At 36.2% G+C, this 15,747-nt stretch overlaps 1 protein-coding gene across 1 annotated transcript in view; it reads right to left on the bottom strand.

Annotated features, from left to right (window-relative positions):
- Positions 1-15,747, bottom strand: part of FZD3 (frizzled class receptor 3) — an 89,505-nt gene that overhangs the window by 57,328 nt on the left and 16,430 nt on the right. The window contains exons 2-3 of the mRNA XM_021698867.2: positions 8,688-8,884; positions 1,521-2,538 (exon numbers count right to left, since the gene is read on the bottom strand). Coding sequence (XP_021554542.1) covers positions 1,521-2,538; positions 8,688-8,884 — 1,215 coding nt within the window. The remainder of the gene's footprint in view (positions 1-1,520; positions 2,539-8,687; positions 8,885-15,747) is intronic.

The raw sequence follows: 15,747 nt of genomic DNA, 5'->3' as shown, positions 1-15,747 counted from the left end.
CCCACATCGGGTTCCTGGCTCAGCGGGGAGCCTCCTTCTCCCTCTCCCTCTGCCTCTCTCCCTGCTCATGCTCTCTCTCTCTCTTTCTCTCTCTGTGTATCTCTGTGTCTCAGATGAATAAATAAAAAAAAAAATCTTAAAAAAAAATATTTATCAGCATTGATTATGTGCTAATCACATACTCTTTGTCCGTGGTACCACTGTTACCATTTCTTTTTTTTTTTTTTTAAGATTTATTTATTTATTTTAGGGAGAGAGAGAGAGAGTGAGAGTGAGTGAGGGGTGTGGGAGAGGTGTGGGGCAGGGGCAGAGGAGGGAGAGGGAGAGAATTTCAAGGAGACACCCCGCTGAGCACAGAGCCCACAGGGCACTCAATCTCAACCCTGAATTCATGACCTGAGCCAAAACTAAGAGTCAGACGCTCAACCGAGCCACTCAGGCACCCCTACCATTTCTTAAAAATGTCTTTTCTCCATCTACATAGCCACATTCTCAATGTTATCATCTACTAACCTATAGAATATGTATTCAAAAAATATGAAAATATGAAAAAGTTCTTGCTTTCAAAGACTTCACTGTCTAGCAGGAGAAAGAGACAAACAAGAATTATCTATAATACATAAATACTTTTAAAAAGGTAATTAAACCTTAACGGTCAGGAAAGATGAAAGGATGGCTGGTGCCCTTTTAACAGCTAACCTGGAACGTGAACAGGAGACAGCAATGGAGACTGTTCTTTCGAGAAAACTTATCTTAAAAGGAAGAGAGGATGATAGCTAGGGGCACAGGTTCTAGAGAAGGTTTTAAGATAGAGAAATACTTAGCATCAACTATTCTGAACTACTTTCCTTGCTACATTCCTCTCCTAACACTAAATCCCAGTCTGGATATAAGCAAGTCACTTAACATTTCTAAGCCCCACGAGAGAGATGTTTAAGAACTCTAAATTATGAGGAAAATTGAATAAATTACCTCTAAAGTTCTTTCTAGACCTAAAATTCTATGATTCTGTCACTATGATTATCTGACCTGTTTAAATTCAAAGGTAAATCATAAAATACTCAGTATGCAAAAAAGAAAAACCAAGACCAATTAAGAGATGAACTAGTTTGTACAACTGCATTCTATTACTTTTGCAAAACAGTTAAAACAATTCCTCTTCTGGCCATCAGTAAAATTTTCACAAAAGACAGTGCATTTTTACCAGTTGGTAAAGAGCTTCTCACCCTCAAACCTGTAGACTTCTAAACAATCCCCAAGCAAACTGTTCTGTGACAACAGAAGTAAACTGCTTAAAAGCCCATAGCTTAGACTTGTAAAAGTCATCTTTTAAATGGAAGAGGTTTATAGAAACATGTATATTACATTCTTTCTACAATATATTTGTTCATTATCTTTAAAATTTTAATGTACCGGTTCATAAACAGTGTTTTTTAAAAAACTAGCTAAGATTAGATCTTCACAGTAATATGCTTTTTCACTATCACACATTCTGAAATTTAGAACAAGGTTTCCCTTACCTGATATGGACATGGAATGTGATATTCTCTGCAGCGTTCTTGTATCCATGTTGTTTCCCAGATGCCACGGTAAGCTTGTTCATAAAAGTAGCATCCAATTACAACCAAGAGTGGTACGAGATAAAGAATGCTGAAAACACCAATCCGGATCATAAACTTCACCAACTTATCTTGGTTCTCCTTTTCTAATGGAATTTCAATTCGAACTCTGTTTAGGGATATAATGCCAGCTAAGAGGAGAGAAACTCCAACTACCACATACAGGCAGAGGGGAGCAAGAACAAAATATCTCAATGCATCAACATCGTAGAGGCCAACAAAACACACGCCACTGATATTGTCACCTTCAATTTTATTCATCGCTAAAAGGATGATAGTTAGAGTTCCAGGGATGCCCCATGCACTGGCGTGAAATAGCAATGCTTTCTTCTCAATAGCTTCACTACCCCACTTTGGCACAGCTGCCAAGAACCATGTGATGGTAAGAATTACCCACCAAACACTGCCAGCCATAGTAAAAAAATAGAGTACCATAAAAAGCATGGTACAGGCTTTATTATGAGATCCTTGTGTCACTGTGGAAGCCTTATACTGTGCAGGGCTAGATGCATTGCAGGCTACTCGGTCTTCAAGCAAAAACCCAATGAAGAAAATTAATGATACCATCATGTAGCAGACAGCATAAAATATAATAGGTCTTTCAGGATAACGGAATCTTGTGACATCAATTAAAAAAGTTAAAAAAGTAAACAACGTGGCAGAGAGGCAAATGATTGAAATCAATCCTATGAAGTATCGAGCAAATGAAAGTTCTTCTCTCCTAAAGTACATATTTGGACAAGGAGGTGAACAATCACGCACGTGTAAAAAAGAATAACCAAGATCAGGATCAATTTTCAACTCTCGAGGACACCAAAAACCATAGTCCCTCTGCACTGCCACTGGAGCTCCTTCAGTAGGATCACCAGCTAAATTCAGATCCACAAGTCGAGGATATGGCTCATCACAATCTGGGAACCTAAAAAAATACAAGATGAGAACCATTTTCACTTATTGGGAAGTCTATTGATACTTAACAATTTGGATTTCCAAATTTAGCACTCATGACCTTATTCATTCTAATATCCTTGGAGTACAATTACATTAAGTAGGAATAAAGTAAATGTTGATTCTTGTTTATGGGCCATACAATTAGACTGCCCACTGTTGATCAAAAAATGATATGGTTTTATACTTAATTTAGTTTTGGCTTCAAAAACAATACTTTTTAAAAGTTTATTTATTTTTTTTAGTAATTTCTACTCCCAACATGGGGCTTGAACTCACAACCCCTGAGAACAAGAGTTGCATGCTCTTCTAACTGAGCTAGCCAGGCGCCCCAAAGAGTATTCTTTTAATTAAAATAGTCTAAAATAGCCATCAATAAGTAACACTGTATATAGAGAGTATTTAAGACACACACTTTAAAATAAGATTTTAAAATATATACATTATTATAAAAGAAATGAATACATAGCTCTAACAAAAGAGTAGCTTTTTCCCAATCTTTAACTAGTTACCCTAGATTCAGTGGAACTTCCTTAAGCAGAAATGTTAAAAAAATCTTTCCCAAATGCATAGCCCAAGGTGTTTTGAATTACATTAGCAATAAAAAATCCTTATAAGTGGCTGAGTTTTTAGATCTTTTCTTCCCATTTTATATTTGCTCCCTGCTTAGCATATTGATTAATTACAGTCCTTCTAAGGTCTCTAATGTGAACTACTTCTTTCTTACCACCCCTAATTTCTCTCCAATCCATTACATTCTCTAACTCAGTTATTCTCAAACTTTGGTGTACATAAGAAAAACTTAATATTGTTTTAAAAATAAAAGTTCAGGGGCACCTGGGTGGCTCAGTTGGTTAAGTGCCTGCCTTCGGCTTAGGTCATGATCCAGGAGTCCTGGGATCAAGCCCCAAGTCGGGCTCCCTGCTCAGCAGGGAGTCTGCTTCTCCCTCTTTCTCTGCTCCCCCTCACTTGTGCTCTCTCTCTCTCACTCTCTCAAATAAATAAATAAATAAAATCTTTTAAAAAAATAAATAAAAATAAAAATAAAAATTCTTGGGGCGCCTAGGTGGCTCAGTCAGTTAAGCATCTACCTTCAGCTCAGGTCATGATCCCGGGGTCCTGGGATTGAGCCCCATGTCGGGCTCCCCGCTCAGCAGGGAACCTGCTTCTCCCTCTCCCTCTGTCCTCTTGCTTGTGCTCTCTCTCTTGCTCTAATAAATAATAAAATCTTTAAAATAAATAAATAAATAAGAAAATTCCTGCTTCCCACCACCACAAATCATATTACAGTATACCTGTGTGAGGGCCCAGAAATTTGCATTTTAGCAAGTTTCCAAAGGGACAAGATCTGCAGACTTGAGAAAGTATCACAGCTGCAGGACAAATAAAACGGGTTTGTGGTGCAGACATGAGTAAAGATACCATTCTCATGAACTTCTTGCATCTTCAGTTGTCTTGCCTGTATCAGTTCCTAAGCCTTCAGACTCCCACTAACTAGATGTCTAACAGTTTATATGCATCAAATAGTTTCCAAGAAACCATCGTTGATACTAAGTTTGACAAAAACATGCATAACCTTATGCTGTAGCTGATTAATCTTTTATTTTCTAACATAATCCATTTTCTTCACTGGACTTGGAATTATAAATCTAAATGAGAGAAACTTATTGCATTTAAGCATTTGTTTATATCCTGCAGTATGTTAGGCATTAAACATAAAAAGACAAAAAACCAGGCTTTCTATCCCGCAGTCTAAAAGGAGATACAGGGGCGCCTGGGTGGCTCAGTCGGTTAAGCGGCTGCCTTCGGCTCAGGTCATGATCCCAGGGTCCTGGGATCGAGTCCCGCATCGGGCTCCCTGCTCAGTGGGGAGCCTGCTTCTCCCTCTCCCTCTGCCTGCCTCTCTGCCTACTTGTACTCTCTCTCTCTAATAAATAAATAAAAATCTTTAAAAAAAAAAATAAATAAATAAAAAATAAAAAATAAAAAAAAATAAAAGGAGATACAAACTTGTAAATACAAAATTCAGCAGTGGGATATATGAACAAACAAACTCTATATAAAGTATAAAAATAATACAAAGGATTAATTCTTCCAAAGGATGAGATTATGAAAGACTTCATAAAATAAGACTCTCAAATACAGGATTCTGAGTCAGTATTTGACAGTTCTGGTGGTATGCCAATCAGTATTCTAGCAAGAAATGCAAGCAATGGCAAAGAGATTTGAACAGGGTAGTTTAATATTGCTGGAGCATGAAGTGGGCATGACTTGTGACAGGAGATCAGGTTGGAGGGATAAGCATGTTGCAGAAGAGAGAGAGAGAGAACAGTGATACTAAATTTAAAACCATGCAAAGTTATACTTTATGCTTTTATGACTGTGTTTGTATACCCAATTGCCCCTCAATATATATATATACTTCACTCTATAACCTTTCCAAAAACCAAACTCTTGATTTCTACTCCTTAAGTTTCCCCATTTCCATAAGTGGTAATTCCATTCTTCTAGTTGCTCAGGCCAAAAACCTTGGGGTCATCCTTGAAATACTTTCCCTCTAATACATACCTCACAATCTACCAGCAATTTCTATCATTGTACCTTATGACATATCTTCTCATTTCCTCCACTGCCTCTGTGCAGTTTGAGCCTAATATTAATACCTCTTCCCTGAACTTCTGGAGTGTCTCCCAATTGATCTCCATTTCCACACAGCAGTCAGTGATCCTTTACAGACATGCCACTCCTGTGCTCATGATCATGTCTCTCCTGCTCTAAGTCCTCTAATGCTTTCCCACCTCACTAAGAGTCAAATCCAAATTCTGTATCAGAGCTACAAAGACCCTACGGCCAGTATTTTTCTGATCTGATATCCTTCCATTCTCCCTAACTTACTTGGCTCCAGATTCTCTGGTTCCCTTGTTCTTTGACTAATCCAAGCATGCTTCCATTTCAAAGCAGTTGCACTAACTGCTGTTTCCTATGCCTAGGTTATTCTTCCTTAGATATCTGGATTATTTGTTTCTCATTTCGTTCGGGTCCCTACTCTAATTCTTCTTTATCAAAAAGGCCTTCCCCAATATCGCCATAGAAAAGAGTCTTCTGCTTCCACCCAACCCTATTTTTTTTCTTATTAGCATTCATTCCCATCTGGCATTATCTATTTATTTGTTCTCTCTCCCACCACTACTAGAATTTTAGTTCCATAAGAACCAACACTATATTTTGTTCACTACTTATCTTCAGCATCTAGACTAATGCCTAACACACAGGACACATCCAATTAATATTTGTTGAGTTAATGATTGTTGAATAAACATACTCATACAGACCTAACCCAGGTAGTTAGAAAGATGACTAGGAGCAGTGTCAAATGGGAGCAGAGATATTAGTTGATTCAAATAATACCAGAATTAAAACAGATAAGGCAGGGGCACCTGGCTGGCTGAGTTGGTAGAACATGTGACTCTTGATCTCCAGGTTCTAAGTTTGAGCCCCATGTTGGGTGTAGAAATTACTTAAAAAAAATAAAACATCTTAAAAAGAAATAAAGCTAGTTAAGGTTGTGGGAATGAGACAGATATGAAATTAGTTAGATAAAAGCAATACAGTTTGTAACTGATTGGATGTGGGAGCTAAGGTCAATGAAGGAGGAACAGAAGGTGACTTATAGAGAATTAAAAAATGAGCAAAGGAAAATCAATGTTAGACATGTTGAAATTGAGGTATTTGAGACAAATGCAGGCTAGGATTTCCAATGGCTGCTAGATATGCAGATTTGGAACTCAGCAAGAAGATGTCAAAGCTATAGATTTAGGTGTAGGAGTCAGCAGCAAATGAGTAAGAGTTAAAATGAGTGAGATGAGATCATCCTGGGAAAGCACATAGAATCAAAAAGAATAGGAACAGAACTCTGGAAAGCACCAATACTCAAGGGGTAGTAAGAGGAAGAGGATCCAAAAAAAGAAATTAAGAATAATTGGTCTGAGAAATAGCAGACCAGAATAGTTCACATATGATGGCTTAAATGATTTTCACGAAAAGAGGGAAAGCTGAGGTTGTGGAGAATTAGTATGAAATATAGAATAAAGGTGAAATATGGGTTTGAAGTGAGTGATACAGATTTGACAGAGGTGCTGAGAGGAATAAACAGAGATTATTCTGTTGACCAATCTGGAAATTTGCCAAAGACAAACAGCAAACAGAACTGCTATGGTTGACATCTTAAATATATAGCACAATTAATTTGTAAGAAATGGGTTGAATCAATCCAGTTGGAAATCTGAACAAGTTCAATAGAAGGAATGAGTTGAAATTGCTAGCAAGAGTGTCATTTCAAGTGATAGACCACAAAGCTTAAGTAAGGAAATAAATGAGATTAGGAAGAGTGATATTAGGAGAGGGGAAAAAAAACCCCAAAGTCTTGGAGTGTCCAGGTAGTTCAAGAGCAATAGGAGCAAGAATTAGGAGAGATGTGGAAGAATGAAAGGTTGTTATAAAAGACCGGTTTGCCAGAATTTAAGGTTTCATGGTTAGTCAATGCCAGGCAACAGTGAGGACATAAAACAGATTTAATCCCATCAAAATAACGAGGATGATAATGAGATTTCTATACTTGTATATAAACTATTAATATAAAAAGACCACTAAATAATGGGAGTTAGCTACCAGAAACATAAAATAGAGTTCCTGCCCAAGTAATTCATAACTGTTATTATAAACACCAAGAAATTAACAGACTTCTAAAAGAGGGGCTGTAAACACTTCTACGTGTTTGGGGATAAAGTGGATGGTTACATGGGACTAGATAAGGAAACATGTTAAACAGGTGGGAAATAAAGTAGACAAATACGAGAAAGCAAAATGTCAGTGAACTGACTATAAGAAACTGATATGTTTTATTTCTGAAGTTTTTCCAAATGCCAAATGAGAGTAACAACACCTGCTTTTTACCCACCTCCAAGGGCTATTTTTAGATGACAAAATTAATTTTAATATGAAGGAGAAAAAATGTTCATTGCAGCATTACTGATAACAGCAAACACCCAGAAATAACTTAAATGACCATCAATAGGAAATGGTTAAGTAACTATGGAATATTAACATAGTAGTCCATTACGTAGCAATTAAAAGGAATGAACAAACCTACAGATATAAATATACATATATTTTTAAATTTTAATGTTGTTTATAGATCTGTATATATGTAGTAAGAGTATAAAAACAAATATAGAAATGATTAACAACATAGTCAACATAATTATTACCTCATCTCTGGGGAGGAAAGAAGGGAATGAAATCAAGATGGGTACCAAGGAAGGAACTTTCAGCTCTACCTGTATTATTTCTTAAAAAAAAAAAAGTGACTAATCCAAGTATCACAAAATGTTAAGACTGGATAAAGTTAGACAACAATAGTACATATGCATTTATCTTATTATTCCTTATTTCTGAAATATTTCACAATACAAAAAGGTACATTATTATATTAGAAATATAGTATTACTCTATACATTATTACTAACAATAAGCATTCTCTCATATAAATCTATAAGACTGTCTAGTAAACATCGTCAAATCTTTAGGAAATGCTTATAATCTATATTTTGGAAGTGATCTGAAAAGTATCTGACATTTCCTAATTCTGGTTTGTTAATTCATGACAAAAAAAGAGTTGACAGAACTACTTTAGTCATTAACACGTCTAAATCATACAGATATTTAATTTCCACTAAGTGATCATTAAAGACATTTAATGCTGAGGTAATGAATGATTATTTTCTTCTCTATATTTTCTAATTGCATTACTAATAGCATTACTTGTATAACCAGAAAATAAATTTTTTGAGGGAAGAAAAATCAACTTTATGTCTTGATTGTTTTTCTTAATTCTTTTAAAAATTTCTTCATTGAAATGTTTTTTCCTTTTCTATCTTTTCATTTAGTGATTTCAAGTTCCTAAGGAAATGAACAATTCTGAGGCCATGAAACTGCTGTTCAAAATTAAGATTAATACATACTTCAAAAAAAGTTTTTAAAAACTGATGAATTAGAGAACAAGTAATTTTAAACATACTGTAGCATTAAGTAATGATCCATGAAAATCTATGATTTTCGCACCTACTGCATTCCATATCTTCAGGCCAAGGAACACCAAACATCTCCATGAGCTCCGAACACTCACTGTAAGCCCGCTGACACAGCCTACGACAGGGAAGTGTGACACGTCCATATTCCATACAAATAGGAGCATAGAGTGCACAAAGAAATGGCCGAAAATCCCGAGAACAATCCAGATTCACCATTGGGTGGAACGGCTAGGAAAAAGTTAAAATTGAATAATTAGAGAAAGAATTGTATACAAGTTAAAGCTTCCAATATAGAATATTACAATATTCTTTTTTTTTCCATTTTAAAAATTTCTGAAGGCTATTAAAATTTCTGAAGGAAAGTTTTTGGTTTTTGAAACAAAATCTTCTTCTATATCCCTAAAGATTCTGAATTGGTTAAGACTGAGGTGTATTTCAGAAACTATATGTGTATTTTATTAGTTAGAGGTGATATTAATGAAGAGGCAGGACTGAGAATCACAGTATGATCCATTTTACATAGGAAAGAAAATCCATAAAAGATATGTGCCAAATGCTCAAAAAGTGATTATTGCTTGGTGACAGGATTATAAGAGATTTTAATTCTCTTCCTTTTATGTATTTCAATTTCTACATTTTCTTCAACTAACAAGTATCAACAGGAGAGAGCAGACAAAATGCTAAAAGAGGAAAGGGAGTGGGAGTGGAGGAAGAGAAGTAGTTATACATAGCAGTAGTTATTTTCAGAGTGAGGGAGAGGGAAGGATCTCTCACATTTGTCTCATATTTTCCTGTTCTTGTTACATTAAAAAAAATTTTTTTAAACTGATATCACATGACATAAACAGAACTAACGCTGTAAACTGATACTAAGGAAACAAAAGGAGAAAATAGTGGCCCCAGACATAAAACCATGCTTAAATAATCATTATAACCACAGGAATAGATCAAATATCCCAATAAGTATGCATCAGAGTTTTTTACTATTAAATATTTTTTCACTTATTTATATAATAGTTTCAGAATCATTGCTGATTTTGATCTGGTAACAGATATTCTCACCACTAAGCCTTTCTATCGAGTAAGAATCAATCAATTTTTACATTGATATATAATATTTTCCAAAGGCCTCCTATACAAGATGCAGTCAGAAAACCAAGAGTCACTTAAAGAAACTGAGTTAATTGTATAATGGACATGGTACCCAACATATAACAATAAACTATATGTGACCATCACTCCCAAGGATGAAGGAGTAGCTTGTGTTAAACCAATGTTTCCATCAAGAATAATTTTAAAATATAGAAAAACAGTTTTAAAACATCTATTTAAAGCTACTGAAGAACTGTTGAAGCAAAACAACTAGAGAGACCAAGAATATAGAGAGTAGGAAACATGGAAAGGGGCCTGATAAGTGCAGCTGCTTTTCCAAGGAGGCATTCGTTGAATCTGGGCATAAGGCAAGAGGCTGAGAATCAAGCTTTGACTAGGCTGGTGCTAGAAACCAGCACAGCTTTGGTGGTCTTACAAGGCTACAGACAAAATTCAAAATGAAAGGAATAAGACGTAGGTGAGAAGGGGAAGTGCCAAGGATTGAGTCTGACACAGAGCCAATTTTCCCTTCAAGAAATCTGAAAATTCTGAAGCTGCATGAGGAAGGAGCTAAGAAGCTAAGCAGAAAGCCTCAGAAAAGCAGAGTGGAGATTTTGGCAGTTTTATCATACTGAGGAAACATGGATTAGAGTTCAAGTCCTGCCAGGGGAACTGAACATACCAGACTCTCTCAGCTGGAAGCCTCTGAATAGCTACACTCTAGTTGCAGTGGCAAATCAGGAGGCAGAGACCTACCAAAAGTGTAACCCTGCCTCAACTCAGCTCAGTCCCTGATGGAATTAAGGTGATCCACCATTTATCTGCTAATTAGAAGAAAGGGTGAACTTTCTCTGGAGTAATGGAATATCTTCTGGAACCTCACCAACATTTCATAATGTCTAACACTAAAAAAAAAAATTACTAGGTATTTCAAGAGACAGGACCATATGGGGTGCCTGGGTGGCTTAGTTGGTTCAGCCTTTGGCTCAGGTCATGATCTCAGGGTCCTGGGATCCGGCCCCCCATCAGGTCTTCTGCTCAGCGGGGAGTCTGTTTCTCCTTCTCCTTCTGCCCCTTCCCACCTGGCTCATGTGCACTCTCTCTCTCTCCCCTCAATCTCCGTCTCTTTCTCTGTGTGTCAAATAAATAAATAAAATCTTTAAAAAAGAGAGAGAGAGGAGACAGGACCATATGATTAAAACCAAGAAAAAAAATTACAATGTTTTGGTGATCCAGCTATTGAGCTTAATATACAAGACTGTATATAACTATGTCAAATATGTTCAAGAAAATAACAATGAAGAATTTCGGAATCAAGTGGAAATTTTGTAACTGAAATATACAATTGGAATTAAGAACTCATTAGATTTATCAGAAGACAGAATTGGCAAAACAAAAAACAAGGCAATAGGAAATATCCAAACAGAAGCACACAGACCAAGAAATACTGAAAAATACATTAAAAAAACATAAGAGACATGTGAAACATGGGAAAGCCTAAGATATACATAACTGGAGTCTTAAAAGGTGGGGAGAAAGAGAATGGGCAGAGGCACTATATAAAAATATGATGACTGAGAATTTTCTAAAACTAATTGAAGATAACAATCTACAGATTCAAAATCTTCTGCAAACCCCAAAAAGGATAAATATAAGAAAATCACATGTAGGCAAATGTTAAATTGTCGAAAACTAAAGAGAAATATCTGAAAAGCAGCCAATGGGGGGTGCAGGGAGATAATTTACCTTTAACAGAGCAACAGTTAACACTCAGAGCTGACTTTGGAAAACTATAAAACAATAGAATGACTTACTTAAAGAGCTAAGGAAAAATAACTGCAAACTTATAAGTCTACAGCCAGCAAAAACATCCTTCATAAATGAAGGCAAAATAAAGACATTTTCAGACAGACAAAAAAATCAGTCACCAGCAAACCTGCACTCAAGTGTTCTTCAGAAAGAAGGAAGATGATCAAAGATGAAAACTCAAAAGTACTTAAAAGCAACAAAAGGGGTGAATATGTGGGAAAATATAAACGAATACCCCCTGTACCAATAAAAAATAATAATGTCTTAAAATACATACAAAACACAGATATATATATATATATATTAAGATTTTATTTATTTATTTGACAGGGAGAGATAGTAAGAGAGAGCACAAGCAGGGGCAGCAGCAGGCAGAGGGAGAGGGAGAAGTAGGCTCCTTGCTGAGCAAGGAGCCCGATGTGGGGCTCAATCCCAGGACTCTGAGTTCATGACCTGAGCTGAAGGCAGACACTTAACCAACTGAGCCATCCAGATGCCCCCAAAACACAGGTATATTAATATGCATAATAATAAAATGGAAAAGATGGTAGGCCAGAGGGAACACTAATGGGGTAGTGTTTAAAATAACGATTTTATTAAGAGTATTATAAGTCATAAGTACATACCATAATTTCTAGGATAAACAATAAAAGAATGCACAATGAGGTAAAACAGAGGGAAACAGTAGAACACAAAAGAAGACAAGATCGGAGAGAAAAAGAAATGCAAAACAGTTTGGTCACATTGAAATCAAATAGTAAGATAGTAAATATTAGCCCAAGTACAACAGTAATTACATTAGATATACATGGATTAAAAACTCTAAGTAAGGGGTGCCTGGGTGGCTCAGTTGGTTAAGTGTCTGCCTTCCGCTTGGGTCATGATCCCAGGGTCCTGGGATCGAGCCCCGTGTCGGGTTCCCTGCTCTTTTGGGGAGCCTGCTTCTCCCTCTCCCTGCCGCTCCCCCGGCTTGTGCTCTCTCTGTCAAATAAATAAATAAAATCTTAAAAAAAAGAAAAACACTTTTAAAAAGACTAAGAGTTTTGGACTAGGTAAAAACAAAAACAAAAACACTATGCTGTTTACAAAGACACATTTTTCAATATAAAGAAACAGGTTAAAAGTAAAAGAAAGGTAAATGGTAATGCAAGAACTAACCAAAAGAAAGAGTAGATTTTTATGACAAGAAGTGTTCCCGGAGATAAAGGGCATTTCATAAGACAAAAGAATCAATTCACCAATACTAAAAAGTAGATCTAAACATATATAGACCACTTAACATAGCTTCAAATTATTTTAATCAAAAATAGACAAAACTAAAAGGGAAAATATACAAAGCCACACTCTGAGTGAGAGATTGATACACTTCTCTCAGTAAGCGACAGAAGAGCAAGACAAAAATTCTGTAAGAATACAGAAAATCTAAACAAGCCAATTACAAATTTGATCTAAATAACATTTATAATCATGATGTCTAACAATAACTGGATCCTATTTAACAGACACATGGAATCTTTATCAAAATTGGCCATATTCTAGATCCTAAAGCATGCCACAACAAACTTCAGAGAATTAAAATCAGTCACAGAAGGTTCTACGACTAAAATGTAAGGTATAAATCAATTACATAAAAAGCCCAAACCCAACTGCTTGAAAATTTGGAAATTAGACAACAAACTCCTAAATAACCCATAATTAACAAAGGGAATCATAAGAGAAATGTAAGTTATATATATAATTATATAGATTATATAATCTATGTATAAATGTAAATAAAGACAAATATCAGCAAAAGCTGTACTCAGAGAAAATTTACAATCTGATATACACATATCAGAAAATAAGAAAGCCTGGGGTGCCTGGGTGGCTCAGTCGTTAAGCTTCTGCCTTTGGCTCAGGTCATGATCTCAGGGTCCTGGGATCGAGCCCCGCACCGGGCTCCCTGCTCAGTGGGAAGCCTGCTTCTCCCTCTCCCACTCCCCCTGCTGGTGTTCCCTCTCTCGGTGTGTCTCTCTCTGTCAAATAAATAAATAAAATCTTAAAAAAAAAAAGAAAAGAAAATAAGAAAGCCTGAAAATAATCAATGACTTAAGCTCCATCTTAAGAAGCTAGAAAAAGAATGGCCAAACGTAGGGATGTATAAGGAAGGCAATAACAAGAAAAGAAACAACTTGAATTATCAATATCAGGAATGAAGGAGAGAACATTACTAGAAAAATAATGTAGATACTATAAACAATAAATTTGAGAGGTGCCTGGGTGGCTCAGTCGTTAAGCGTCTGCCTTCGGCTCAGGTCATGATCCCAGGGTCCTGGCATCGAGCCCCGCATCGGACTCCCTACTCAGCGGAAAGCCTGCTTCTCCTTCTCCCCCTCCCCCTGCTTGTGTTCCCTCTCTCGCTGTGTCTCTTTCTGTCAAATAAATAAAATCTTTAAAAAATAAATAAATAAATAAATAAATTTGACATGATGAAATGAACAAATGCCTTGGGGAAAAAAATCACAATTTACCAAAACTCATAAAAGTTTATCTTCTATCGACAAAGAAATTTAATCCATTATTAGAAATGATTCCCCCCAAAGAAAACTCTAGGCTAAGATGGCTTCACTAGAAAAATCTGTCAAACATCAAATCAAGAAGTTGGCAGTAATCTCACACAAACTCTTCCTAAAAAAGGGGAAAAAGGAACCTTTCCCAATTCGTCTAATGAAATCATCCTAATTTTTATAACAAAACCCAACAGGAACTATCTAAGAAGAACAATTATTCCTCATGATTATAGATATAAAACTTATATCAGTAAATTAATCCAGAATATGTAAAAAAGGAGTAATACACCATACCAAATGAACTTTTTTCCCTAAGGATAGAACACTGATTAACATCTGAAAAACCAGTTAATGTAATTAATGGCATTAACAGAAAAAGGGGGGAAAATCACATGATCCGCTAATAATATAGATGTAGTAAAAGTATTAGATGAAATTCAATACCCATTTATTACGAAAACTCTTTGCAGAGTAAGAAGAAATTTCCTCAAATCTTCTGGGAAGTACATACATCAAACCACAGCAAACCTCATACTTGGTGGAAAATTACTGAAAGCTTCCCAAAATCAAGGATGAGGCAAAAGTACCTGTCATCAACATCTTATTTAACACTGTATTGAAAGTCCTCACCAGGGCAGTAAGAAAAGAAAAAGAAATAAAAGGTAAAAGAATTAGAAGGAAAGAAATACAAAAATTAAAGGTACATGGATCAGAAAGAAAGAAACTATCATTATTCATAGATGACTTGTGTTCCAGTTACCAAACTTTTATCTCTCTGTTCCAAATTCACCCCTCAATACCTGCTCTATGATAATCGATGGGATTCATTCACCATTTCTCCTTTACAGTAAGCATGAGTTTAAACTTTCTCAACAAAGAGTGTTGGAGGAAGACTGCAGGGCAAAAGGGCTTCCTTGTTGGTTGTGGTTGCTGCAGTCAGGCAGCAGGGCAAATGTAATATCTATGATGCTCTGTCCCACCATGTGCCCAGAAAGGCCTCTTAGTAGCCTCACAATCACAGCATAGCTTGGTGACCCCCTTCCTGCAGCCCTTCCAATATGGACATTGGATGCTTGAGGCCTTCTACCTGCAGCACTGCCCTGACTCCCTCTTTTTGCTCCATCACCAGCTAACACTTGCTCATGTCCTGAAGACTTGCTTCCTCCTTGCCCAGCAAGTATGGACCAGCTCTGGCCCAGCCAACCCAGTGAATTTCTCTGCCATCCATTGAGCTGCGACTACATCACCTATAATTAAGGTCTGAGCCTTGGTGTCTGGTTGTCCCTTCCAAGACTGTCCCTCTGCCCTAGAGAACCCTGTTGAGCTCTCTATCTTATAAATACTCTCCTATACTAGCTTATTAATTCTTTCCTTGTTTAAATCATTGAGTGCTTCTGTCTTCTAATCTGTTACAAAGAAAATCCAAGATAATCTATAAACCATTAGAATAAATGAATTTACCATGAACACTGGATACAAAATTAATTAAGACAAAATTCATCTGTATTTCTACATTCCAGGAATATATTAAATGAAATTTTAAAATATCACCAATAGAAAAGGAAATTAAGAAAAAATTCCATTTTTAAGAGCATCAAAAAGAAAGCATAGCATCCTATACTTAGGAATAAAGTTAACCAA

The sequence above is a fragment of the Neomonachus schauinslandi genome, chromosome 2, assembly GCF_002201575.2.
Source record: "Neomonachus schauinslandi chromosome 2, ASM220157v2, whole genome shotgun sequence".
Classification (NCBI taxonomy): Eukaryota; Metazoa; Chordata; class Mammalia; order Carnivora; family Phocidae; genus Neomonachus; species Neomonachus schauinslandi.
This window is presented reverse-complemented; position numbering and strand designations above follow the sequence as displayed.